The sequence below is a fragment of the Balaenoptera physalus genome (assembly GCF_965194825.1).
Source record: "Balaenoptera physalus genome assembly, chromosome: 12".
Classification (NCBI taxonomy): Eukaryota; Metazoa; Chordata; class Mammalia; order Artiodactyla; family Balaenopteridae; genus Balaenoptera; species Balaenoptera physalus.
The window spans coordinates 50,014,872-50,040,051 of NC_138897.1; the positions used below are offsets into that span (position 1 = coordinate 50,014,872).

Here is a 25,180-nt window from a genome sequence, read left to right on the forward strand (position 1 = left end):
CGTGGTGTGATTAAACTGTAGTATATAAGGTGATAAATTTTTCAAAAAATAAAAATTATAAATATCACATAGAAATATGAGAAAATGTTCATGGGAAAATAATTAGAGCATGAAAATAATTTCACATTATGGTTGCAACTTTAAATATGTTTATCATATTCTATTAATAAATAACATTCTATTGTACAACTAGGGGTTACTATAATTTTACTTTCTTGGACATTATTACAATATCTTTGGAAAAACTGCCAATTTTATTCTTAACAAACCGTAGGATGAATTCTTTCAATTTAATGATATATATGAGAAAGCCTATTTTAGAACCATTCCTGACTTTTTTGTACTCTTTTATCAAGGGAAGGTGAATATTTCTACAGCTGTATCAACTGAGACATTCTTGGTCACAAGTAACAAAATAGCTAAATTAGTCAATCTAAAACTGTCCTAAAATTAAAGTTTGTTTTAAAAAAACAGTTTTAAAAAAGTTTGTTTTAACAAAGTATATATCATTTTAAAAAGTCATTGTTCTAAATAAAAATTGATTTATAGAAACTGAATCAAACTCTGTTGAAAACTAAGGAAACTACTGGTTAATGCCGTGAAAATTTGAGAAATATTAAATGCTTCAGCTGCTCCAGCTTGTCACCAAGACTGACCTGCCACATTTCTGGAACTGGCTCTCTCCTGAGGATCGCTCCCCACGTGGTCATAGATGGCTGCCAGCACCTCCCAGGGCTGCATTCTTCCAGGGAGGCACCTCATTTGATCTCACCATAAAAGAGAAGTCCCAGGTTTCCCTCTGATTGGGTCCCGAGTGGCCCTGGCTAAACACCAGGACAAAAATGATGAGGTTTCACTGATTGATTTAGGTGGAGAAGCTCCCACTCCCCTTCTCCAGGAACTAAGGGTGAGAGCTTTTCCATTGCTACCCAATGGAAGAGGGATGGATGGAATGGTTGCTGGAATATTCATTGTAGAGCATTCGTGGATTTTGCTGAGTGTTTGCATCTGCACAGAGGAAGTCCAGACAGGAAGGGTCTTGACTCCTGGCAAGGCCCCAACTTCCATGCAGGGTTCCGACCCCCCTGCAGTGCTGGCCCCAGGCAGGACCCCCATCCCATGCTGCTTCTCTGTGGGGAGGCCTGGAATAGCAGAGCTTCTCTGCCTTTCAGGACAATGAGGCAAAATCCACTCAGTAGGCTTTAGTTGTAGTTTTGAGTAAAGGAACCCTTTTTTCTTTTGGCCCTGGGCCTAGGCAGTGGCAACTTTAAGAGTCTCACGCTATACCAACTGAGCTAGCCAGGCACCCAATGGGACATTTTAAATCGACTGACTTTATGGTAGACATTCTCGGTGACTAAGTTCTTGAAATCAGTCCAAGGATGCAGATCCTGACACTGAATATTTGAACGAGGTTACTCCCAGGAGCTGGTAGTCTTTTAGTGTTTCCCAACAAACTGGTCCATTCCATGGTGCCATTTCTCACACGTCTGTATGAGAGGGAAAAACACCCTGGTAAAACCCAAGGGACTTTAAGGGCTCAGATGAGAGCTATTTGCCTACCTGGATCCACCCTTTCCATTCATTCCTTTGGCAAATATTTACTGAGCACTGACTATATGCTAGGGACTGTCCTCCACATACTTGGAAATATATTCCAGGGTATTTTCCAAATCACTCTCCTGAGGAAGGCTGTCGAGTCGTGTCCACTCAGCTCAGCGTGAGTCCTCATTTGGGCAGCTGCAGGGCTTGCATGCCAGCCCCAGTGTTCTCTCCCAAGCCCACCGTTGCATTCCTGCCTTATACGCAGTTTCCCAACCTTCAGCCTCCCGGGGAGTGACATTAGTGGCAGCGGCAGTGGGTGGGTCACTGCTGAGCCCCTGGGGAAGCTCCACATCTCAGTGTTTGTTTAAGCAGCTGCAGGTAAGCCCTCTCTCCTTGCTGGCTGACAGTGATTCCGGAACAGACCTTCAGCATTTGCACTGATTGCCAAAGATGAATTACCATCTGCCTTGGCTTTAAATTAACTGGGGCAGTTCTAACCCACAGAGAATGGGAAGCTAGGAAAATGGAATTGATTCTGAGCTTATTTCCATTTTGAAAGGCAGGAAGAAGAAGTCATGGGGCTGAAGCAGGGGCGGGAGTGTTGTGTTCTCTGAACTGAGAAGTAAAAGGAAGGAATGGTCATAAGACTGAGGGTTTGGGTGAGAAATAAAAGTTCTTAGAAGTGTCACCTTTGTGAACAAAATACAGGTTAAGGCATCAACACCCTAAATTTCCTTGTTTGGCAGGTGCTATCCAAATGTTTCAGGAGGTATTTTAATATTAGTGAGTTTTCTTTTCTGCCTGTATGTGTACACACAATGCTGACTTCCAAGGTATGAGACTGAAAACTGGCTTGAGGACTTCAAGCTCACCGTGGCTGAAATTGAACTCACCCATCACTGACTACAAATCTGCCCTCTGCCCACATTCCCGAGCTCAGTGACTGGGTGGTCCGTTCAATCTGCTGGCCAGGGCCGATTGCTGCCTAACACTTCATGGACTCCTCTAGTTCTCTCCCCTTTCACAGCAAAGCTGTCACCACTATTTTCTGATTTTTTTGTTCTCAACAGCTCTATAGACATTGAGGAAGAGGGTGGGAAAGCAGCTCCTGGCATTCGGGAACTGGCCTCATGTTTATTACAAGCTAGTTTGGGCCACTGTTTCTCTGTTGGATACGACAATCTCACAGAACATCAAACAAGGTCGGTCTAAGACCACGACAAAGCAAGAAAAAAAAAGAAATGGCTGAAACCCACAAAATCCCAAACCTCCCTTTTCATTAAAAGGAGTCACTATTTCTGCTTTACCAGTCACAGCTTTGTGTCTGCTCTGGTCTGCCTTCCCTACAGATGAACTGTTGAGATACTCAGTCATAGAATTGTCCCCAATTTCTCATGGCGTCCAATCTAGAGAGCGGAGTCCCACTTTCTTAGACTCTCCCCCAAGTCACACAAGCAAAGCCCAAACCCTGTGATAGGGTCTGTCTAATACTGTCTTAGTGAGAGTGTTGTGTGTATCTTGCCGGGATGAGTAGTAAGTCCAGCTGGTTCAGCTACACACAGTTCCTGGTGGATTTGGGCCGGAGAGTACTGACACACTGTCCTCTCTCCATTTGTTGAATCTTGTTTTCATCACCAGCCTATAAAGCTACAACAACGACATCATGGCTGTGTTTCCAGGTTCCAGGGTTCTTCCTCTCTGTCTCCTCTTTCTCGCTGCCATGAGATTTCCTTCCCACCCACACCAGCACAATGTGTGAGACTTTCTGTTGATCAAAAACAGGGCATAGAATATGACATATTGACAACATCAACTCCTAACTATAATGCACTCAGATGGACACTGATATCACTTCTGTGGTATTCTTACCAAAAACAATAATTTCAGTCCAATCCTGAAAAAATGCCAGATGAGTCCAGACTGAGGGTGGTCCTCCAAAATAACGGATATCAGTACTGTTCAAAAGTGTCAATGTCATGGAAGACAAGTGTTATGAGTTAAATTGTGTCCCCCTCAAAATATATGTTTAAGTCCTAACCTCCAGTACCTCAGAATGTGATTTTATTTTGAAATGGGGTCATGGGAGATGTAATTGGTTAAGATGAGGTCACACCTGTCACAAAAAGACAAATACTGTTTGATTCTACTTATATGAGGCTCTAAAGTAGTCAAATTCATAGACACAGAAGACAGAATGGTAGTCCCCAGGGGCCATGTGGAGGGGGCAAAGGGGAGTTGTTGTTTAATGGGTATAGAGTTTCAGATTTGCAAGATGAAAAAGCTCTGGAGATCTGTTTCACAATAATGTGAAAATACTTAGCACTACAAACTGAACACTTAAAAATGGTTAAGATGATAAATTTTATGTGTTTTTTTACCACAATAAAATGTATATTTAAAAAATAAAAGATGAGATTATAATCCAGTAAGAAGGCAGCCATATGAAGGCAGAGACACATGGTTCTCTCTCTCAGTTCTGGAGGGTAGAAGCCCCAAATCAAGGTGACATCAGGGCCATCAGCCTCCACTCCAGCCTCATTTCCCGCCACTCCCAACCCTACTGTGACAGAGATGGTTGTTGACCAACACAGATTAGTGCTTTTTTCCAGACTGTAGAGTTGTTCTGGTAAATGACTCTCACTTGGGGACCATATTGCTCAGTGCATCTGAATGGGACTGTGTAACTAGCTCTGGCCCATGAAATGTCAAGGAGAATCATGTGTGACACTTCAGTGCAGAGGCAGCTAATACCATAATTTCTTCCTCCAGTCTGCTGACTAGGTGTCCCTTGAAGCCACAAAATAAATCAAACTGGGGCCCTGAGTCACCATGTGGAGGAAAGCCACCTTGAGGGTCACCAGAACATGAACTTCTGCATTGGACTTAGCACTCATGAGAAATAAACTTTGTGTTCAGGTGCAGAGATTTGGGGTTGTTTGTTACAGCAGCACAACCTAGTGCACCTCAATACCCTCTACGATCCAGTATTCTAATCCCCCATCTGTTCTCTCAATTTATCAAGCTCTTTCCCTTGGCCTGCTCTTGCAATCTCTGCTCTCCTTACTTAGAATACCTCTTCCTTTTCTACCCGATAAATGGCTGAGTCAAATTTCAAACAAGTGCAATTTATTCTGAGTCCCTCTCTGACTTCTCCAGGCTGTTTGCTACTCCCTCTTTCCCACCCTCCCACCAAGGTATGGTGCCTTGGGCCATAGCCCTTGTCAAATCACATTGACATAGTTATCTTCTTAAAAGAATGTGAGCTCTTTATATGCAGGCACTGGATCTTATTCTTTAGGTTCAAAGCATCTAAAGGAATGCTTGGCGTACAGCAGTCTCTCAGTACATAAATTTCGGGTTAGTCCAAGTGAGTTGGGGGTGCGAGGGTTCTCTGATCACATCCCCTAGTCAGCTGCCTGTGGGCTGTGGTCATTCTGAACCGGATTAGAGGGCTTGAGTCACTGTAAGTCTGTCCCGGTGGAGCTGGGCTACTCTTGAAATCTGCGAAGCACTTAAAGGAAATGCACATAATAAAGAAGAGGACCCTTAGAATTTGCCTTTTGCTATTCACCAAAGGTGAGAGGAAAAGAAAGCTCTCTCATTTTCAGAATGTGTGTTTTTAATAGCTGCGGATGAGGTCGAATATGTGCTTAGCTTGGAAAACACTGGAAATTTGGATTTCCCCCAGAGTTCAGCCAGAGATGTTCTTTGAGTTCCTTTGCATTTCTGTCAAATTTGGATTCTTTTTTTTTATTTGAGAGGACAACAGGGGAATAAAAAAAAGCAAGTTCAAGTGGTGAAATGGGAAGTGCTTTAATAGAAATATTTTATTGTCTCTGCCCGAGTTTCTAACATAGCCTATAAAGTGAAAGCACTGCTTTAATAAAAATGGAATGCTGTTGGTTACATGAAGTCCTGTCCCTCATCCTTCAAGTCCACCGAAGCAGGTGCCCCTCACTCCTTGGGGCTGCTGATGAGGGCCGTGGTGGAGTAGGTGTAGGGGCTGAGCAGGGCCATGATGGTATAGTGGCGGTGGCCAGACTCGTTGGCTGTGAACACCACCTAGGAGGGAACACAGACAGGATTGCTTTTCAGCAGAGCCTCCAAATGTGAGTCACAGACAGAGAGACCACTCCAAGTCCAAAGAAATTATTTTTACTTTCTTATTTTGTTTTCTGGAACAGTGTGAGCAAAAGGCAGAACTCCAAATATGCTGGCCAGCTAAGCCGCTGGAGCCTTGCGCAGCTCTTTCAACCAGATTCTTTTCTCCCGCCTGTATAATCAGGTCTCTCTCTTTTTTTGGCAAATTTACACTAAAAATCAGGGTGGCCCTAACCTGACCGAGGGAAATCACAGAGCTCCTAATCGCTCATGCAATTAGTTGATCTTTAACGATGACCGACATGTCTGGATTCTATTTCTATGGCAGCCATCTGTTTTACATGACTTAAGGAATTATTAAAGACAAGGAAGACGCAAGGAGATTGGGCCCATGGATAACTCTGAGGTTCCCACTACCTCATAAGCAGAGGAATAGAGTGTGAACCAATGGTTACAAATGTGGCTTTATTTTTATTATTATTATTTTTTTTAGCGTGACTTGTCACAGGAAGAAAGCTGAGGCACACCTTGAGGCTAAACCCAGCCTGGGACCTGGTGGTAAATATTACTGCTCCTCCCCTTACTGGCCCCGTGACCTTGACAAGTTATTTAACTTCCCTGTGCCTTACTTTCTTCACCTGTAAAATAAGGGCAATAATAGGAATGGTTCCAATGGGTTGTTTACAAAGATTAAATAGGTTAAATATAGAAAACAGTGGTAGTATATGCTTGAAAAGCGTTATCTATTGTGTTGCTATTATTATTATGAATTTACTGTCTCTGTATGCATTGTCTGAAATCACTTATCCAAACCTCTGGAAGCCAGATGTGTTTTGGAATGAAAAAATTGTCAGATTTTAGAGACGTAAAATGATGCACTTATTTTTTTGCTGTATAACACCCTAAGTGGGGTCTGGAGGGTTGCCTAATAATCCAACATATAAATATTTCTTCAGCAGACAAACAATAGGATTCAGTGGAAGGAATGAAGTCTCTAAAGAGCATCTTGTAAGTTCAGGTCATGTTACTAAATGAGTTATCATCAAACAGAGAAAAAGTTTGCATTTCAGAGTTTTGTGGATTTCTGATTGTAGAAATGGTAAAGGGAAGCTGTGCTAGTCCAGTACGTTCCTTCTGACTTTTCCAAGGTGTGCAAAGTGCAAACGGTGCATTTTCTGGGATTGAAAACAAACAAAAAATAAAAAACAACACAAGCATCCATACACTCACCTCTGCATATTCATGGAAAGGGGAAAAGCCAAGTGACTTCCAGTAGGATTTGGTGTCTAATTCTACTTTGTATATTCCTTCTACAAGTTTTTCATCTGTTGTGAGCCCATGGAGCTCCCCAAATTCACTGGTTTTCCTAGAAGGTGCAAAAGTCCACGTTAAGTTAGGCATTGAGGGAATAAATGCCATTTTGAGGTGACACCACACACACACACACGCACGCACACACACAAGTGCAGTTTGTGTATGTGATTATATATATATATATATATATATATTTTTTTTTTTTTTTTTCTCAACTAGCTCAGGACAGGGAAAATTCTAGTAACTGTCTAAAATTAACTGACAGGAAATTTGTCAGGAATATTTCAAAACGCTCATTGTAGATTTTTTCTCTTATGAGGTTTCACTTCAAAAAAGTCATTACGCAAAAATACACTACCATGTGTCATAAATACACTGCCATGTGTAAAATAGATAGCTGGTGGGAACCTGCTGTATAGCACAGGGAGCTCAGCTCGGTGCCCTGTGATGACCTAGGTGGGTGGGATGGTGGGAGGGAGGTCCAAGAGGGAGGGGAAACAAATTGAAGGAGAAAAACCATATGATCATCTCAATAGATGCAGAGAAAGCTTTCGACAAAATTCAACACCCATTTATGATAAAAGCCCTGCAGAAAGTAGGCATAGAGGGAACTTTCCTCAACATAATAAAGGCCATATATGAAAAACCCACAGCCAACATCATCCTCAATGGTGAAAAACTGAAACCATTTCCACTAAGATCAGGAACAAGACAAGGTTGCCCACTCTCACCACTATTATTCAACATTGTTTTGGAAGTTTTAGCCACAGCAATCAGAGAAGAAAAAGAAATAAAAGGAATCCAAATCAGAAAAGAAGAAGTAAAGCTGTCACTGTTTGCAGATGACATGATACTATATATAGAGAATCCTAAAGATGCTACCAGAAAACTACTAGAGCTAATCAATGAATTTAGTAAAGTAGCAGGATACAAAATTAATGCACAGAAATGTCTTGCATTCCTATACACTAATGATGAAAAATCTGAAAGTGAAATTAAGAAAACACTCCCATTTACCATTGCAACAAAAAGAATAAAATATCTAGGAATAAACCTACCTAAGGAGACAAAAGACCTGTATGTAGAAAATTATAAGACACTGATGAAAGAAATTAAAGATGATACAAATAGATGGAGAGATATACCATGTTCTTGGATTGCAAGAATCAACATTGTGAAAATGACTCTACTCCCCAAAGCAATCTACAGATTCAATGCAATCCCTATCAAACTACCACTGGCATTTTTCACAGAACTAGAACAAAAAATTTCACAATTTGTATGGAAACACAAAAGACCCTGAATAGCCAAAGCAATCTTGAGAATGAAAAATGGAGCTGGAGGAATCAGGCTCCCTGACTTCAGACTATACTACAAAGCTACAGTAATCAAGACAGTATAGTACTGGCACAAAAACAGAAACATAGATCAATGGAACAAGATAGAAAGCCCAGAGATAAACCCACGCACATATGGTCACCTTATCTTTGATAAAGGAGGCAAGCATATACAGTGGAGAAAAGACAGCCTCTTCAATAAGTGGTGCTGGGAAAACTGGACAGGTACATGTAAAAGTATGAAATTAGAACACTCCCTAACACCATACACAAAATTAAACCTAAAATGGATTAAAGACCTAAATGTAAGGCCAGACACTATTAAACTCTTAGAGGAAAACATAGGCAGAACACTCTATGACATAAATCACAGCAAGATCCTTTTTGGCCCACCTCCTAGAGAAATGCAAATAAAAACAAAAATAAACAAATGGGACCTAATGAAACTTAAAAGCTTTTGCACAACAAAGGAAACCTTAAACAAGACCAAAAGACAACCCTCAGAATGGGAGAAAATATTTTCAAATGAAGCAGCTGACAAAGGATTAATCTCCAAAATTTACAAGCAGCTCATGCAGCTCAATAAAAAAAAACAAACAACCCAATCCAAAAATGGGCAGAAGACCTAAATAGACATTTCTCCAAAGAAGATATACAGATTGCCAACAAACACATGAAAGAATGCTCAACATCATTAATCATTAGAGAAATGCAAATCAAAACTACAATGAGATATCATCTCACACCGGTCAGAATGGCCATCATCAAAAAATCTAGAAACAATAAATGCTGAAGAGGGTGTAGAGAAAAGGGAACACTCTTGCACTGTTGGTGGGAATGTAAATTGATACAGCCACTATGAAGAACAGTATGGAGGTTCCTTAAAAAACTAAAAATAGAACTACCATACGTCCCAGCAATCCCACTACTGGGCATATACCCTGAGAAAACCATAATTCAAAAAGAGTCATGTACCAAAATGTTCATTGCAGCTCTATTTACAATAGCCAGGACATGGAAGCAACCTAAGTGTCCATCATTGGATGAATGGATAAAGAAGATGTGGCACATATATACAATGGCATATTACTCAGCCGTAAAAAGAAACGAAATTGAGCTATTTGTAGTGAGGTGGATGGACCTAGAGTCTGTCATACAGAGTGAAGTAAGTCAGAAAGAGAAAAACAAATACAGTATGCTAACACATATATATGGAATCTAAGGAAAAAAAAAAAAAGTCATGAAGAACCTAGTGGCAAAATGGGAATAAAGACACAGACCTACTAGAGAATGGACTTGAGGATATGGGGAGGGGGAAGGGTAAGCTGTGACAAAGTGAGAGAGTGGCATGGACATATATACACTACCAAACATAAAACAGATAGCTAGTGGGAAGCAACCTCATAGCACAGGGAGATCAGCTCATTGCTTTGTGACCACCTAGAGGGGTAGGATAGGGAGGGTGGGAGGGAGGGAGATGCAAGAGGGAAGAGATATGGGAACATATGTATATGTATAACTGATTCACTTTGTTATAAAGCAGAAACTAACACACCATTGTAAAGCAATTATACTCCAATAAAGGTGTTAAAAAAAAAAAGAGGGAGGGGATATAGGTATACATATAGCTGATTCACTTCATTGTACAGCAGAAACTAACACAACATTGTAAACCAATTTTACTCCAATAAAAAAAAAGAAAAGAAAAAAAAACCACACTGACGTTTTCTAGAGAGGTACACTTTTAATGTGGGATCCTTCATTGCATTCATTATCACCTATTTACACTCCTGTAAACTGATGCTCCCAGAGTAACCAAACTTTAAAGCATTAATATAAACACGATACCTCTTTTAATTGCAATAGACACATTCTTAAGTCATTCAATCCAACAGGACCCATTACTAATAAAAATAAAACACATTTTTGGCCACTTCCCCATACAGTACAAAGTAAGGAGGAAGTAAACGGTTTCCTCAGCAAGGGGCCTTGTCCCCTCGGTGTTTTGAGGGGGAAATTGTAGATGAAAACCCTGGTTCCAGGCCAATGGCAGGAGATAGAGGAACATCTAGAAACTCAGGGAAGCGTTTGAACTGGGCTAACTTGGGGCTTGTGGGTGAGGCGTGGGAAGGTCAAAGAAGCTCTAACCATCATGGTGGGGGAGGAGGGACAGCCCAGGACACTCAGGAAGGCAGTTACTGAACCTGTGACCTCCCTGGGGCCCACCTGGCACCCAGGTAGCCTGCAGCAGAGCCAGCCTGACTGACGGGCCCATAGTCCCCAGGAACCACCAAGTGCAGATTGAGCTGACTGCCGCTAATTTGGAGGACTTAAATGATGTGCAGTTTCAGGAAAATTTGTTTTTATTAACTTGTTGGATAATTTGATGTGACTGGATTTTGTTCATACATAGAAAACTGAGAGGAGTTCTTGCTGTCAGTTGAAAAGACTGTTTGACGTTTTATTGCAATGGGTTTCCTTTCCCGAAAGATAAAAATCTTTTCAACGTACTTCTGTGTCTACATGTTCCAATTTAGGTTTTAGTAAACTAATTACCAGACAGTTACCATTAAAAAAAAAAAAAAAAAAAAGAGTCATTACGATTCAGGGTTGGTGTTTGGGCAAAGGTTCGTAACTACCCTTGGAAGTGGCCATGAGCTTCTCTGACTGAGGTTCCCTTGACCCTGGGGCCTCACTTCTCTCCCCTGTTGTGTGAGGGTATCTACCAGAGGAGGTATCATTTGCACACATAATGGGAACCCCAAAATACAAGGAGAAACCCATATCTGACTTTTTCATTGTTTATATGATTAAGCTCCTTGGTAACTCTTTGCCATCAACAAATACTAGGCAACTCCTTTTTGTTTTTAAACTAGGCAATTTCTGTTTCCATGTAAGTACCTGCTCAATGGCTGGTGTTAGAAATCACTCTCCATTAGATAGCAAAAACTAAGACAGGTAAAAATGGAAGTTGTCTTTACTGACTCTGTTCATTACCCTCCCACCTTTCTTCCTTTCCAGGAAGAAAATACTGGATTTCCCTTTTTTGTCTTATCATCAGAAAAAAAATTCCCACAAACATCTGAATGTTGTTGGGTTTTTTCTGCCTTTTTATTTATTTATTTATTTATTTATTTATTTATTTATTTATATTCTTCTGAATGTTTTTGGCGTCCGTTCTGTCTCGTGCTTAGAATATTCTCTTAACTTGGCATTTCCACAGTGTTCTTGGCATTTTATAGACACATAAATGAACTAACAAATAAAAACTCAGTTGAAACCACACTAAAGAAAATGACCTTCCCAATGATGGATGGAGAATCATCATGTGATTCTTGGGATTCAATGAAAACCCACAGAAACTCAATCCACTTTCCCTCTGCCCACATTTTCAGTTTACTTGGTGGACTTTTAGTGAATGATGTTGTTAGGGACCCTTTGACCGAAACCGCCCGCCTTGGCCAGGTACGATAACAACTGCTTGCATGAGTTGTCTCACAACAGGAGGTCCCGATAAGGACCACGGCACTGCCTCAGAAAACTAATCGGGAGAACCCGAGGGGGGCCAAAAGGAGGGAGGAGACGCCAGCCCATAGGTCCTGCCGACCTCCCAGAAACCCTCGAGCTAGAATCCATCTTGGCAGAGAGATGTGCCTGCCACCAGGAAGGACCCTGAGTCAGACCAAATATGGGCACAAGCAAGATGATTGGCCAGAGACAGCCGGAAACTAACCCCATTACCGTAAGCCCTGAGACTGCGAGGCACGTGGCAGAGCAGTCCTCCTGGGTTCCCTTACCCTCTTGCTCTCCACCCGGGTGCCCCTTCCCAGTAAAGTCTCTTGCTTTGTCAGCACGTGCCTCTCCTCGAACAATTCATTTCCGTGTGTTAGACAAGAGCCCACTCTCGGGCCCTGGAAGGGGCCCCCCTTCTGGTAACAGTGTGAGCCCCTCTCTCTAACAAGTGGCGGGGGAACGGGAAGGTATAACCAAGTCCTCCGTCTGGGTTCCCCGGGCAGCTCACCCCGAGGCAAACGGCTCCCAGGTCTCGTCAGCAGCCTTTTTGAACACTTTCACGCCCACGTTCACAGCAGGAATGCCCTGGACGACATCTAGGACTTTGACCATCAGAGGACACTTGGATTCACCAGAGCCCTGGGCAGAGAGGAGACAAGTGGCAAGTCAACAAAGTTGGTCAGAGGGACAGGATGCGTCCTTTGTGGTCTTCGATTTGGAACAAGGCAGAAAGGACACGCGAATCCCATTTCCAGCTACGTACGGAAGTGTTGATGGTTAATGAGCTTCCCTCACTCAGTGTAGCACAGACGTGATTGTCTCCAAAGAAGGAATGGTTTCTGCCCCTGGACATGCTGCGCTCCAGCGGGGGCGTGTATAATGAACTTGAAGGGAGAAAATAGGCCCTCTGAGAACAGTTGCTTCAGTAAGCCTCGTCATTTGAGTGGAATTGCTGCAAAGATGTACTGTGCCATAGGACTAAATAGTTTTTCCTGAGAGCATTTTACTCAGTTGTTGCTGTAGTGATTCCCTCTTACTAGTTGCTGTAAAATAATGTCAGATGATTTCATGACCCTTTTTATAGTTTTAGTTAATTCTCCTAGGGGAATTTAAGAATTTTTTTTTTTCCTTTTTGGCCATACTGCATAGCTTGCGGGATCTTAATTCCCCAACCAGGGGTCAAACCGGGGACCGCAGCAGTGAAGGGGCCGGGGCCTAACCACTGGACCACCAGGGAATTCTCAGGATTTAAGAGTTAGTTAGATATCTGACTAGAACGTTGTCTGCCAAGCCTTTCAAAGATTAATCACTACATACTTTTTGATGAGCTAAAGGGAAATCAACTTTATCAAATGTCAAGCTTCTGAAAACTCAATAGTAACAGCTTCTGGAATATCGGATCTTTATTTCTACCATTTATCTGAGGAAACTGAGGCACCATTGCAAAGCCATAGAGGAGAGCGCCCAGGATCCAAGCCCCAGTTCAATGAGCTCTGCAGAATTTCATTCTTTGTGAAGTTTGAATCAATGATGTTTAAAAATAGATGCTGGGTGCCCTGGCCTTACTAACAAAAACTGGTTGGCAAAGCAGGAAGGAGTCCCTTCTACGTCATCCACAGGAGACATATGAAAGGACTTCAAAGAGTCGAACACTCACCACAGGGCTAGCCTCAGACACAAGTCCCAGTCCAGCGAGGCAGAGCAGGAACAGACGGGAAGAAGCCATTCTGCCAAGGACCGGTGGGTCTCTGAGAAGGCTGCTCCCAGCTTCGGGCTTTTATACTCACTTCTCCCCAGCCAGCCTCCTGAGCCCTGCCAACCTGTCTCCAAACCTGCTGATTCTGATTACTGACTTAGTCAACAAAGGGAGAATAAGTAACCCACACAAATATGAAACTTGCCTAGACAGATTAGAGCGTCAGAACATTAGCTCTATGAAATATTCTTAACAGGTCATTTGACCAGCTAGATCACCAAAACGAAACAATCAAAACAAACAAAAATACTCTTCTCCATGCGTGGCTGGATGCAGCAACATTCTTGGAGATTTTATTCCTCCCTACCTATTATTTCTATGCACGTTCTCCATTTTCTGTACATTTTATCATTCGTTTTAAATGATAGATGCAAATTGTAATAACTTATTTCACATGGAATGACATTTGGCTGCACAGGCTTAAATATAGTGCATCAGAAAGCATCGTGGCACTCGAGCTATATCCATGAGTCAACGAGGAAAAATCTTTGGCAGTGCTTACGTTTGAAAAGCCTATGTTTCGGCCAAACTAAGTCATTTGGAAGCTTAACTTAGTCAGCAATTTCTCCATGATTTTTGTGTTCTTCTGAGACAAGGTTCTCGACCCAAGGAATAATGACACATTTCAAACTGGCATCCACGAGCCTGAAATACAAAGAACCAGATATTTTTTATGGCCTCTTCTGCACTGAATGTGCAGAAACAAGGCTACCCAGCTGGCTTTTGTCAGAATCAAAGTTTCTGGAAGGAAGTAGAAATGGCTGTGAGAACTAGAAGCCGTGGTTGACAAAAGATTCTCTTTCTCCTGACCAGTTTACAAGTCCAGCAATTATAATCACTGGATGATTCATTGATCAAGTACCAGCTCTTGTGTGTATGTGTGTGCACATATGTGCACGTGGCTTTGTTACGGGTTAAGACAGGTTTTGTCCTGATAAAGACGTATATGTAGAAGACGCAAAGACGATAGACAAAAATTTTGGAGAATCACATGTCAAGGGTGAGTCCAGTTTGGAGCACAGAGAGTTGGGGGAGCATTCCTTTAGGTGACAGCTTGGAAGAAACTGAACAAGAGGTGGTGAAGGATAAGAGCTTTCAGGGGGTAGTGGAAGGGGCAGGAAGGCATTCCAGAAATACGGAAATGTGCAGGGAAGGAAACTGACCACAGGAAAACAACAAAGGAGCAATTCCAGTTCAGAGCATAGCTAGGAAGGGAATCTCATAGCCTTAGAGTCTGACTCTGAAGTAGCACTGGAAAGAGTTTTGAATTTGAAGTTCGATGACCTGAGTCCTAATTCTCTTGCCTGGTTTCCTGGATGACCTTCTGTGAATTATGTAATATCTCAGATACTCAGCTGATGCATTTGTAAAACAGAAATTCCTACTTTTCTACTTCAAAGAACTATTCTAATAACTGTTTACATGAGATAATACAAAAGCTCTTGATAACCTGTAAGCCACTATTCTGGTATAAAGTCTAATTATAATTTAGTTCAACATCTCTGCTAAGGAGAAAATCCTTTCTCTTATATCTTTCATATATTGTCATCTAATATTCTCTGGACTATTTCCCAATGCTCAGAGCTTGGGTGGAGAGTCTTTTTTCTGACTGTGAATTCTAAACATTCGAATGCGCTCTCATGTCCCAAGTCAATCTTCCATCTATGCATCTTTGCGCTACTTTCTGTTAAATACAAGAAATGTATCCCATAGACATCATGACCTGGCAACACTGGGCTGCCACCAGCCCATAGACATGTTACGTTTGGCCTGAGGAATCTGTCTTTAAAATTTTTTTTGAAATGGTTGTTAAAATTAAAAATTGAGACACATTGCATAAAAATGTGGATTTCTGGCTTCTCTTGAGAAATCAGAAAGAAATGTAGCATTAGGCCTATTCTCACATGTGATGATAATCTTCGGGCTGTCATTCTCAGACATTACAACGCCCAGGCCTCTCCTTCGACTCTGAGGCTAGGTAACATCTCTAGTGGCACTCTCACGCTTGAGCTTTTTTCTCTCCTGACACATGTCCTGTTTCTCTCATCTATGTTCCTGCCTAGCCTCCTGGAAATTTGAGTTTGAAATTGCTGGTCTCCTGACAGCCATTTGAGTGGAGAGTGACAGCTTATTTTCTATTTGCCAGATAGACATTCCAACTTCTTTGAATGATTCCTTTTCAGACACATTTCCCAGAATCCTTATCACCCTGAACTTCCTCCTCTGATACACTCCCATTGGTGGTCAGTGCCTCTTTTCAAATGTGATGCTCTGAACTGGATACGTGCTCCAGGTAGAATCAGGCCGGTACACAGGACTTTGAGACAGTAACCTTCTTTGGAAGATGTTCTACTGCAAATGATGCATCCTGAACGCATTCGTAACTGTAATAGCTGCGACCACATTCCCCGTAACATAACACTACCCATCATGACCTCTTGGTCGCAATGGTCAAAAATCACCATATATTATCCATCATCTCTGCTTTTTTCATTTATGAAGCTTATTTTCAACTTTATTGAGGTATAACTGACAAACGAAATTTTAAGATATTTAAAGTGTACATAGTGGTGATTTGATATATGTATACATTGTGGAAGGATTCCCACCATCTAGTTAATGAACACATCCATTATTTTTTTTTTTTTTTTTTTTTTAGTGAGAACATTTAAGTTCTACTCTCTTAGCAGATTTCAATTATATAATACAGTGTTATCAACTATAGTCACCATGTTTTACGTAAGGTCTTCAGACCTTATTTATCTTATAGCCGTGAGTTTGTACTCTTTTACCAAACTCTCCTATTTCTTCCACCCCTCAGCCCCTGGCAACCACTTTTCTATTCTCTGTTTCTATGAGTTCAACTTTTTTAGATTCTACATATGAGTGAGGTCATACAATATTTGTCTTTTTCTGTCTGGCTTATCTCACTTAACATCATTCCCTCGAGGTCCATCCATGTTGTTGTAAATGGCAGGATTCCCTTCTTTCTCATGGCTGAATAATATTCCATTGTGTACATACCACAGCTTCTTTATCCATTCATCCTTAGACAGAGACTGAGGTTGTTTCCATATCTAGGCTGTTGTGAATAATGCTGAACACGGGAGTGAGATATCTCTTCGAGATCCATGTTTCATGTCCTTTGGATATACAGCCAGAAGTGGGATTGCTGGATTGTATGCTAGGTCTATTTTTAATTTTTTGAGGAAACTCCATACTGTTTTCCATAGTTGCTGTACCAATTTACATTCCGTCAGCAGTACAACAGTTTACAAAGATTCCCTTTTCTTTATGTCCTTGCAAGCATTTATTATCTCTTTTCTTCTTTATGATAGCCATTCTAACAGGTGTGAGGTGATATCTTCCTGCGGTTACCATTTATGAATTTTCACGTAAATACAGGAACCTATATTTATGCCTGATCTATCTCCTCATGTTAGTTACACCCCCACTCCATCCATTTACATCCCCTAATAGTAGATTCTGTTATTCACTGCAGTAGCACACCCTCCAAGCCTCATGCCCTTGGCCGCTTTGACTAGCTTGCCTTCTGAACTATCATTGACCTGGAAATCATTAGCAGAATTTGAATTTGAACAAGATAAGGAGGTAGAGAAAAAGTGAGAGTAGAAGGAGCATCCCGAATCTGATTGTGGAATCATCAATAACTTACAGAGATAGAGATGATTTTTAATATAAAAAGAAGAGAAAATTCTGCCAGAGACCTAAAGAGCAAATGTAGATAAATGTGAAGTAAAAGCTAGAGAGCCTCAGGAGAAGAAGCTTATGGTGTTTTAGGTGAGAGAAGAGCAAAGCTGAGGAGAAAGGAAGAAATGAAGAGAGTGGGAATGCATTCTTGGTCAAAGGAATGCTGGTATGGAACAAATGGCAATGACAAATACAAGAAAAGTCCAATGTTTCTTGCCTGACAGGCAATTTGTGATGAAAGAGGGTTATAAGGATAAACATAAACTCCCAAAGATAAGAGGGCCTGCCTTTCCGTGTTTATCTGAGTTTGTGAAAGCTCTTTTAGAAAGATGGTCCACCAAGAGGGATGAATTAAGGTCAAGGGTCACCACATTCCTGGAGCCTTAAGTGGTTGCTGTAGAAACAGTGTTCTGTAGAGCGAATATCAACAGAAGTAGGATCAAGTGCCAGAAAATAAAGGTGCAGTAGTGAAACATTTCTGCTATAAATGTATGTCTTTTCTTAGCCATGTACTGTTTTTCTTCACATTCTGAGCATGGGGCTGAAACCTAGATGTTTAGCTGAGGTAAAAAAGACTAATTTGATGATGCTATTCCTCCTTTTACTACAGAAATATGTGGTAGTTAATGAACAGCTCAGGACTGCTCTCTGTTTTTCTTCTGCCATCTCCCTTCTAATGGACAAGCTTATCTATTAATTTTTTAAAATATCATAGATAAATTCTTTCTTCTTCATTTATTTTCTGAGGGTACATGTCAACTGCTAGCCAGTGATCTGTTGATCCCGAAATGCCCACTAATATTCTTGTGAGTAAGCTGATTAGCCAGAGTGGAGAGTTGGTTGACCAGGAGTTTGGACTGGGTCTCATGAAGGAAGGGGGTGGGTAGGGGGGGAAGACAGTGTTTTGGGGCCCTGGACCTTTGCAGCCTGAAGAATTCAATTTTGTCAGCTCCCCTTGAGGTGACTAAGCCCTGAGGATTCCATTAATAGTAAGATAATCATAAAAGATTCATTTTAAAACCATAATACCAATTTAATTAATAGTCAGATGGTTGCTGAGTAAACAAGGAATTAGAGCAAAGGGACTTGACTAATTTTTTGAGACTATTTCATCCAGCCTATGGGAGAGCCTAGAAAATTTCCTTACTTCACAACAGACTACACTTTTCTCGTTCTCAGAATGCTTGTTTCTGTCTTATCTAGTGTGTCTTTCCTCCGGGGATGGCTGAATAAATACAGAAAAAGCCTTTTCCTTTGTTTCCCATTCTTTCATTGCCCATGCAGGCAACCATATAAATGGAATCATACAGTATGTAGCCTTTTGATTAGCCTTTTGTAGCCTTCTTTGTGTTAATATAATTCTTTTGATCTTCATCCATGTTGTTGCATGTTTCATTAATTTTCCTGTTAATTTATGAGTAGTACTCATTTGAATGGATATACCACAATGTGTTTATCCATTCAGCATTTGGTGGATAATTCAGTTGTTTCCAGTTTTTGATGATTATCTCATACTTTTTACATGTAAGAAACAATGTTCTTAAAAAGATGGAGAATGTATCTGAGAACTGTAGGTAGTATATATAGACTGGAATGAATTGCCTGAAGAACTTAGAAACTGTGATGTGAGAAACACATTATAAAATCAGCATGTAATGGAAAAAAGCAGAGACATGCCAAGTCATCTTAATAGGGATTCTTAACCTAGGGTCCACAAACTGTTGGTGTCTGTGAGTAAAATTCGGAAAACCTGTGATATTGGATGGGAAAAGATTACATCTTTATTTATACAAACCCCTGACGGAAATTCAGCATTTCCTTAAATTATAAATGTAGACAACAAACCAAAAGTAGTTATTAGCAGTACCTGTGACTTTGTCACCAAAAGAAATCACAGATATTTTCATATACATCTACTGGGTGGATGTCTTTTAAAATATTCTTTATGCTCATCACTACTTTGAAGTTATGGTAGTTATTAGACCCCGGGCTAGATTTCGTAATTAATAAAGATGCACACATATTATATCACAATTTGAAAAATATTTTAAAGTGTCATTTCAGTGTCACTGAGTTCCTTTGTACTATATTTAATTTTACACACAATGAGGTTAAGAACTCTGAGGAAAGAGATGGAATGGACCCCAGGCCAGCATGGCATGGCTGTAATCTAATGGAATCTACTAGCATATACAAAGTGAGAAAATGGGAGTTATCCCTGAGATTGGTTAGCAGTGGAAGGAAGTAAAAAGGAAGTTGTAATATTTGTTGTTTGGCGTGAAGATTTATAGTTTTACGAGCAGGATTTTCCCTGGTGTAGGGAAGAGTGTCACAAAGACTTCCCACAGAAGTAGAGAAATTATCCATCATTCTGGCCTGTGGGGCTGATAGGTTTTTTATGGGATGTCACTACACTGAATTCTTATTTATATTTCAGTGTTTGTGAGCTTGGTCGCGAGAGTCCATCTCTGAGATTTCAGATGAAACGGTGGTTCTGAGCCTGCACAGTTGACTTTGGACATTGGTCAGCCCATGTGAATTGGTGAATTCACCCAGGAAACGCCCCCTAGGGAGATGGCCAGCTGGGGTCCACCAGGAGACACCGATCTTAGCAAAAGCCCTTCTTACAATGTCAACAATAGTAGTCGGGCTGGTGTGGTGTCGCCTAGAAGGAAGGGACGGATACAACAGACAGTGCTAGGCAGGCAGAGACCAGAGGGACAGGGTGTTGAAGATGTAGTGGTAGATGATTCTCCAGTATTTAGAGCCTGAGAAGATTAGACAGGTGCTCCTCAACAGAAAGACAGAAAGCAGTGAACTAAAACAACAGCCGAGTAAACCCAAGGTCTCATTTATGGAAAGAGCAGTCATTTGAATATTTAAAGGCAGAGGCCAGGGAGAAATGCAAGTTTAACACAAGTCAGATGTCCTAGCAGCAGCCATGTTTTCCCAAAACAAGGTCCTTAGTGTCCTGGAAGAGGCCATCCTGGACCACTGGGCCGTGAGAATGTAACAGTGGGGGAATTCTTAGGTCGATCTGCTTCATCACTTAAAGATGCAGAAGTATGATTGATTTTTCCAGTTGACTTGACCTCGAGACCTACTACATGAGCAAAAGGGGTTAACCTACAAACCGTCTTGCTCTCATGCATCCCCACAGGTGCAAACTCCTCTCTCTTCTCTTCCTTTTCAGCTTTTCTGTTCACTCGTGCTCACTGCCACTTAGATCACACCCCTGCCCATTCCTTCCACTGAGTTTCAGAAAACTTCAATCCTCCTGTGCCCAAACTCCCCTTAGCTGGTGTCCCAAGTGCTCTGTCTACCTCTTCATCTTAAATGAAATCTGGTTTCTCCAGTGACTGCATTTCCCTTGAGCTTTCTTTAGTGGTACCAAATTTCCCATCTGACCAAGAAACCCTGGAGCCCTCATCACTCCCATTGGGGATGTGTTGCCTTCCCTCCCAGCCTGTGTCCCGTGGTCAGTCTTCAGTGTTTCTCTCACCAGGCACCCTAGATACCTCTTCTCCTTAATCTTCTGCCATTTCTCCATCCGAGTGTCCCCTCACCATCTGATTGGGGGACACCTATGGAAGGTGGCAATGTGCTAAGCTTGCTTCAGGGAAAAGTGACAGAATTATCTTGATCATGTCCTCAAAAAATTCATTTAATTCTTGTGTAACCCTCATTTCAGCTCTATTATTCTTATATCCATATCCAAATCTTACTGATTCCTTGTTGCCATTTCTAGGTATTTTTAATTTAGTGTTAAACTTTTAACCTTCATTTCTACTATGAGCTATTCCGTGACCCTCCTGCTTTCATCCCCCCATTCAGGAGAGAGTTCATGATTTTTTCTAAATCACCCCCCTCCCCATTTTTCACCTTTCTAGGCTAATGTTCCCACTTTGACCTTGGTCTTATCAATTTGTCTTCTTCTAAGATTATGCATTACCTACTCTTCTCCCCACCTCTTTCCTTCCTTTATGCCTGAAAACTAACTCATGCCACCCAATGCGACACCTCCCTCCCGTCCTTCCGTTCCTATCACCACTAAAGAGTAGTCACTTCTCCCTTCTTATCACGCGCGGCAGTGATGACAGTCTGGTTTCCCTGCTACTTCCCTCTTACAAGATCGTTTTTACTCCAAAGGTTCTTGTCATTACTAAACCCAGAGGTATCCTAGCAGCCTTTCATCTTGATCCTTTCCTCCACAGCTGCTCTATATCCTCTGAGTAAGAACATCCAACTCCATTTTCTGGCCTGACTCATCTGACCCCTGATCTCCTGCCTCTCTGGGCATCCCAATAAGGCCTCCAACAACATGACTAAATGTGAGCCCCATATCCCCTATCACCTCTCTCCTTCTCCCCTCCCCCATCACTCTTTCTCCAAGTGACATTACTCTGCTCGGTTGGTCAGGGCTAAAACCTCAGGAGTTACTTTTGAATTCTCCCCCTCTTTGGCACCAAACTTCAAAAAGTAATAGCACTTCCATGTCCAAAATATTTCCTCCATTTCTTACTTTCTGTCTCCACAGCTGCCAACTGAATTCAAACCTTCATTGCTCATCACATAGTCTTTTGCAAGTATGTCTTAATTGGTCTCCTTCCTGCTAATCTATTTTCTATATAATCTTTTCTATAAGCTACTGCCAAATTAATCTTCTTAATGCGTACCTCTGATTACATCACATCTCTCTTCAAAAGCTTTCTCTCACTCCCCATGGCCAGCTAAATAAAGTCGAATGTCCTTTGCCTGACATTCAGAGATGGCCAAGACTCAGTTCTACTCCATCTCCGTTGACAGCAATGGTCCTTCAAACACTAGCTGGACCTTGGACAGATCCTGTGACATGCTACCCCTGGGCCCTCACCCCTTTCTCATCCTGTTAACTGCCCAAAGGAGCAGACAGAGCTGCCCAGAGGCTTCTTAGTGTGTGAAAGGCAACCCGCTAGGGAGGGGTGAGACTTGAGGCAGAGGTTTCAGAGAGGAGGTGGCCTCAGTAACCCAGGGAAGTGATGATGAAGATAATGGTAATGGAGAGAAAAGGCCAGGTGAGCAACAGTGATGGAGGTAGAAATGAGATCCTGGTGACATCACAAACGGAAAATGGGTGAGAGGGAAGAGCCAAGGTCTACTCAAGTATTTTAACTTGGGAGGCTGTTTAGAAGATAGAGTCATTGGCTTATTCAGTTAGAAATATGAAAGAAAGTGAATCTAGCTTTGGACATGTTGAGGTTGAAGGGTTGATATCCAGGCATCCAAGCCCTGATAACGGTTGGACATAATAGCCTGGGAGATGGAGCTTCGGAGAAATCAGGTTGGAGATGGAGATTCAGGGTCACGAGCCTGTGGGGTGGATCCAGTGTTTGGAAGTCACCGAGAGACTTTAACGGTAAGAAGTCTGAGGATAGAACTCTGGGGTAAAGTAACATTTAGTTGATGATAAGAACAAGAGAAGCCTGAAACCTAGATTTTTCCTAGGCAGAAGTTACCTCTCTTCTTTCTGTTACTCCCTCAAACATTTATGCCATTTGTCAGAGCTGTGTATTCACAACTTCTCTTTCCTGGAGTGTTAGTGCCTTGAGAACAGAGGCAATGCCTTCTGATTTTTTTGTGTCCTAGTCTTTAGTTATTGCAGGGCCTGGTACACAGGAAACACCCCCAAAATGCTGACCAAATAATTCAGTAAACGAAGGAAGAGTCACCTCCAGTTGCAGGTAGGTTTTGCTTTCTCTCTCAGTGAACCAAAACTTGCATTGCCCTTCACACCCAACTTTTGGCATTTCTGATGGCAGATCAACAATCTGTCATTTTCCTATGTTCTTTTTTCAAAACATGTTTTAAATTGAAGTATACTTGCTGTACAATATTATATGTTACAGCTGTTTAATATGTTACAGGTGAATTCACAATTTTTAAAGGTTAGATTCCATTTATAGTTATTGTAAAATATTGGCTATATTCCCCATATTGTATAATATATCCTTGTAGCCTATTTTATACCTCATAATTTGTACCTCTTAATCCCGTTCCCCTGTATTGCCCCTCTCTCCTTCCCTCTCCCCATTGGTAACCCCTAGTTTGTTCTCTGTATCTGTGAGTCTGCTTCTTTTTTGTTATATTCACTAATTTGTTGTATTTTTTAGATTCCACATATAAATGATATCATACAGTAATTGTCTTTCTCTGTCTGACTTATTTCACTTAGCATAATACCTTCCAAGTCCATCCATGTTGCTGCAAATGGCAAAATTTCATTCCTTTTTAAGGCTGAGTAATATTCCATTGTATGTATTTATGTATCACATCTTCTTCATCTGTTGATGGACACTTAGGTTACTTCTATATCTTGGTGATTGTAAATAATGCTGCTATGAACATTGGGGTGCATTTATCTTTTTGAATTAATGTTTTTGTTTATTTTTCAGATAAATACCCAGGAGTGGAATTGCTGGGTCATATGGTGGTTCTCTTTTCAGTTTTTGGAGAAACCTCCATACTGTTTTCCAGAGGGGCTGCACCAACATTGTTCCATGTTCTTGATTACACGTGTCAGATGAGCCAGACTGAGTCTGAGCTCCAGTGCTCCTCGTTTTAGCCCCTGACCAGTACCTTTGTTTTCCTGCCCACCCACCTGTGCTCACCTGCCGTCTTCACCCTGATTATTTTCCATGGGCCTCTATCTGTCTTCTGCATTTGTCTGAGGATTCTTTTCTTCATTCATTGATTCCAGATTCAAATCCAAAACTCCTTTACTATGGTTCAGCAGGATGGGCAGAAGCCTTTTTCCCTGACATTTCATTGCTTCCAAAATGTGCATTCTAGAAGACAATTTCACCTAACTTACTTAGCCCAGAACAGATTTGGAAACTGGAACAAACTGCTTTATTCTGAGGTTTTGAATGAATCTGTTGTGTCTTTGGGGTCCAAGGAGCAATTTCTCCTTCTTTATCACACATCTTAGATCAGTGGTTCTTAAAGTGTTGGCTCCAGACCAACAGTATCAGCATTCCCTAAGAACTTATTAGGAAGTGTAAATTCTAGAGTTCCACCCCAGAAATACTGAATCTGAAACTCTGGGGGTGGGGCCCAACAATCTGTGTTTTAACAAGGCCTCCAGGGGATTCTGATGTGCTCGAAAGTCTGAAAACCATTGTGTTGGATCAACTCACACACAGGAGTGAGGTTGGGCCATGGAGTCCAGAGTCTGGTTTCTTTAACAGCTCCACCACCTCCTAGATGGGTAACATTGGCCAAGTTACTTAACCTCCTGGATCCTTAGTTTTATTTTTAATAAGATTCAAATTTGGGGGTCAGTTGGTCACAAATTTGAGTCATAGTATTCTCGGGCTCTGTGAACACCTACAAAGACAGTACAAATCCTCAATGGGTTCAGTTAACCAGAGTTCAGGGCTGGCTAGACACATTAAAAGGGCTAGGCTGGCTAGTGACCAGGTACATGGCTACCTTTCCCCAACCTTGCTGAGAAACAGATCCATCTGACCAGGTGTCTATGAAACAAATAAGAACTTCCTTGCCTCCATACCCAAGTTCTCTGTTGAGAGTGGCTAAGAAAATGATCTATGACATGTGGCTACTATTGAATTAGGGAGTCTTTGACCGGTAAAGAAAGAACTGTTTGCAGGTATTAGTAGCTTGGCAGGGCTGATGCATGAACAATGATCAACCCAGATTTCAACAGGCAAAAGGGTTACCCAGATAGTGGTTCAGTGCTGCCGTGTGTTATTTACTTATGAATTCAGCGGAGGAGCTTGCTCACCGTGTTCTCCATTTCAAGAGTTTAAACTCCAAGGTCACTCTGAAAGTGAGTGCTGATTCTTCTAGGGAAGGAAACCATGTCATTAGCTGCCTGTATGGTCAATACAGCTCCCTTGGAACA

The 25,180-nt window shown here is 41.5% G+C and overlaps 1 protein-coding gene across 4 annotated transcripts; it reads right to left on the minus strand.

The window, feature by feature from the left end:
• Positions 1-5,342: 5,342 nt before the first annotated feature.
• TTR (transthyretin) lies at positions 5,343-24,266 on the minus strand. 4 transcript variants are annotated; one of them, XM_082416242.1, is made up of 4 exons: positions 13,468-24,266; positions 12,319-12,449; positions 6,877-7,012; positions 5,343-5,607 (listed from the first exon to the last, which is right to left on the minus strand). In XM_082416242.1, exons 1-4 carry the CDS (start codon positions 13,534-13,536, stop codon positions 5,500-5,502), a joined length of 444 nt encoding a protein of 147 aa, XP_082272368.1. In that variant the 5' UTR covers positions 13,537-24,266; the 3' UTR covers positions 5,343-5,499. The 4 variants fall into 4 exon arrangements, with proteins under 4 accessions (XP_082272368.1, XP_082272367.1, XP_082272366.1 ...); XM_082416241.1 differs by lacking the exon at positions 13,468-24,266 and adding an exon at positions 12,574-13,422; XM_082416240.1 differs by lacking the exon at positions 5,343-5,607 and having other exon boundaries at positions 5,620-7,012.
• Between the last annotated feature and the right edge of the window lie 914 nt (positions 24,267-25,180).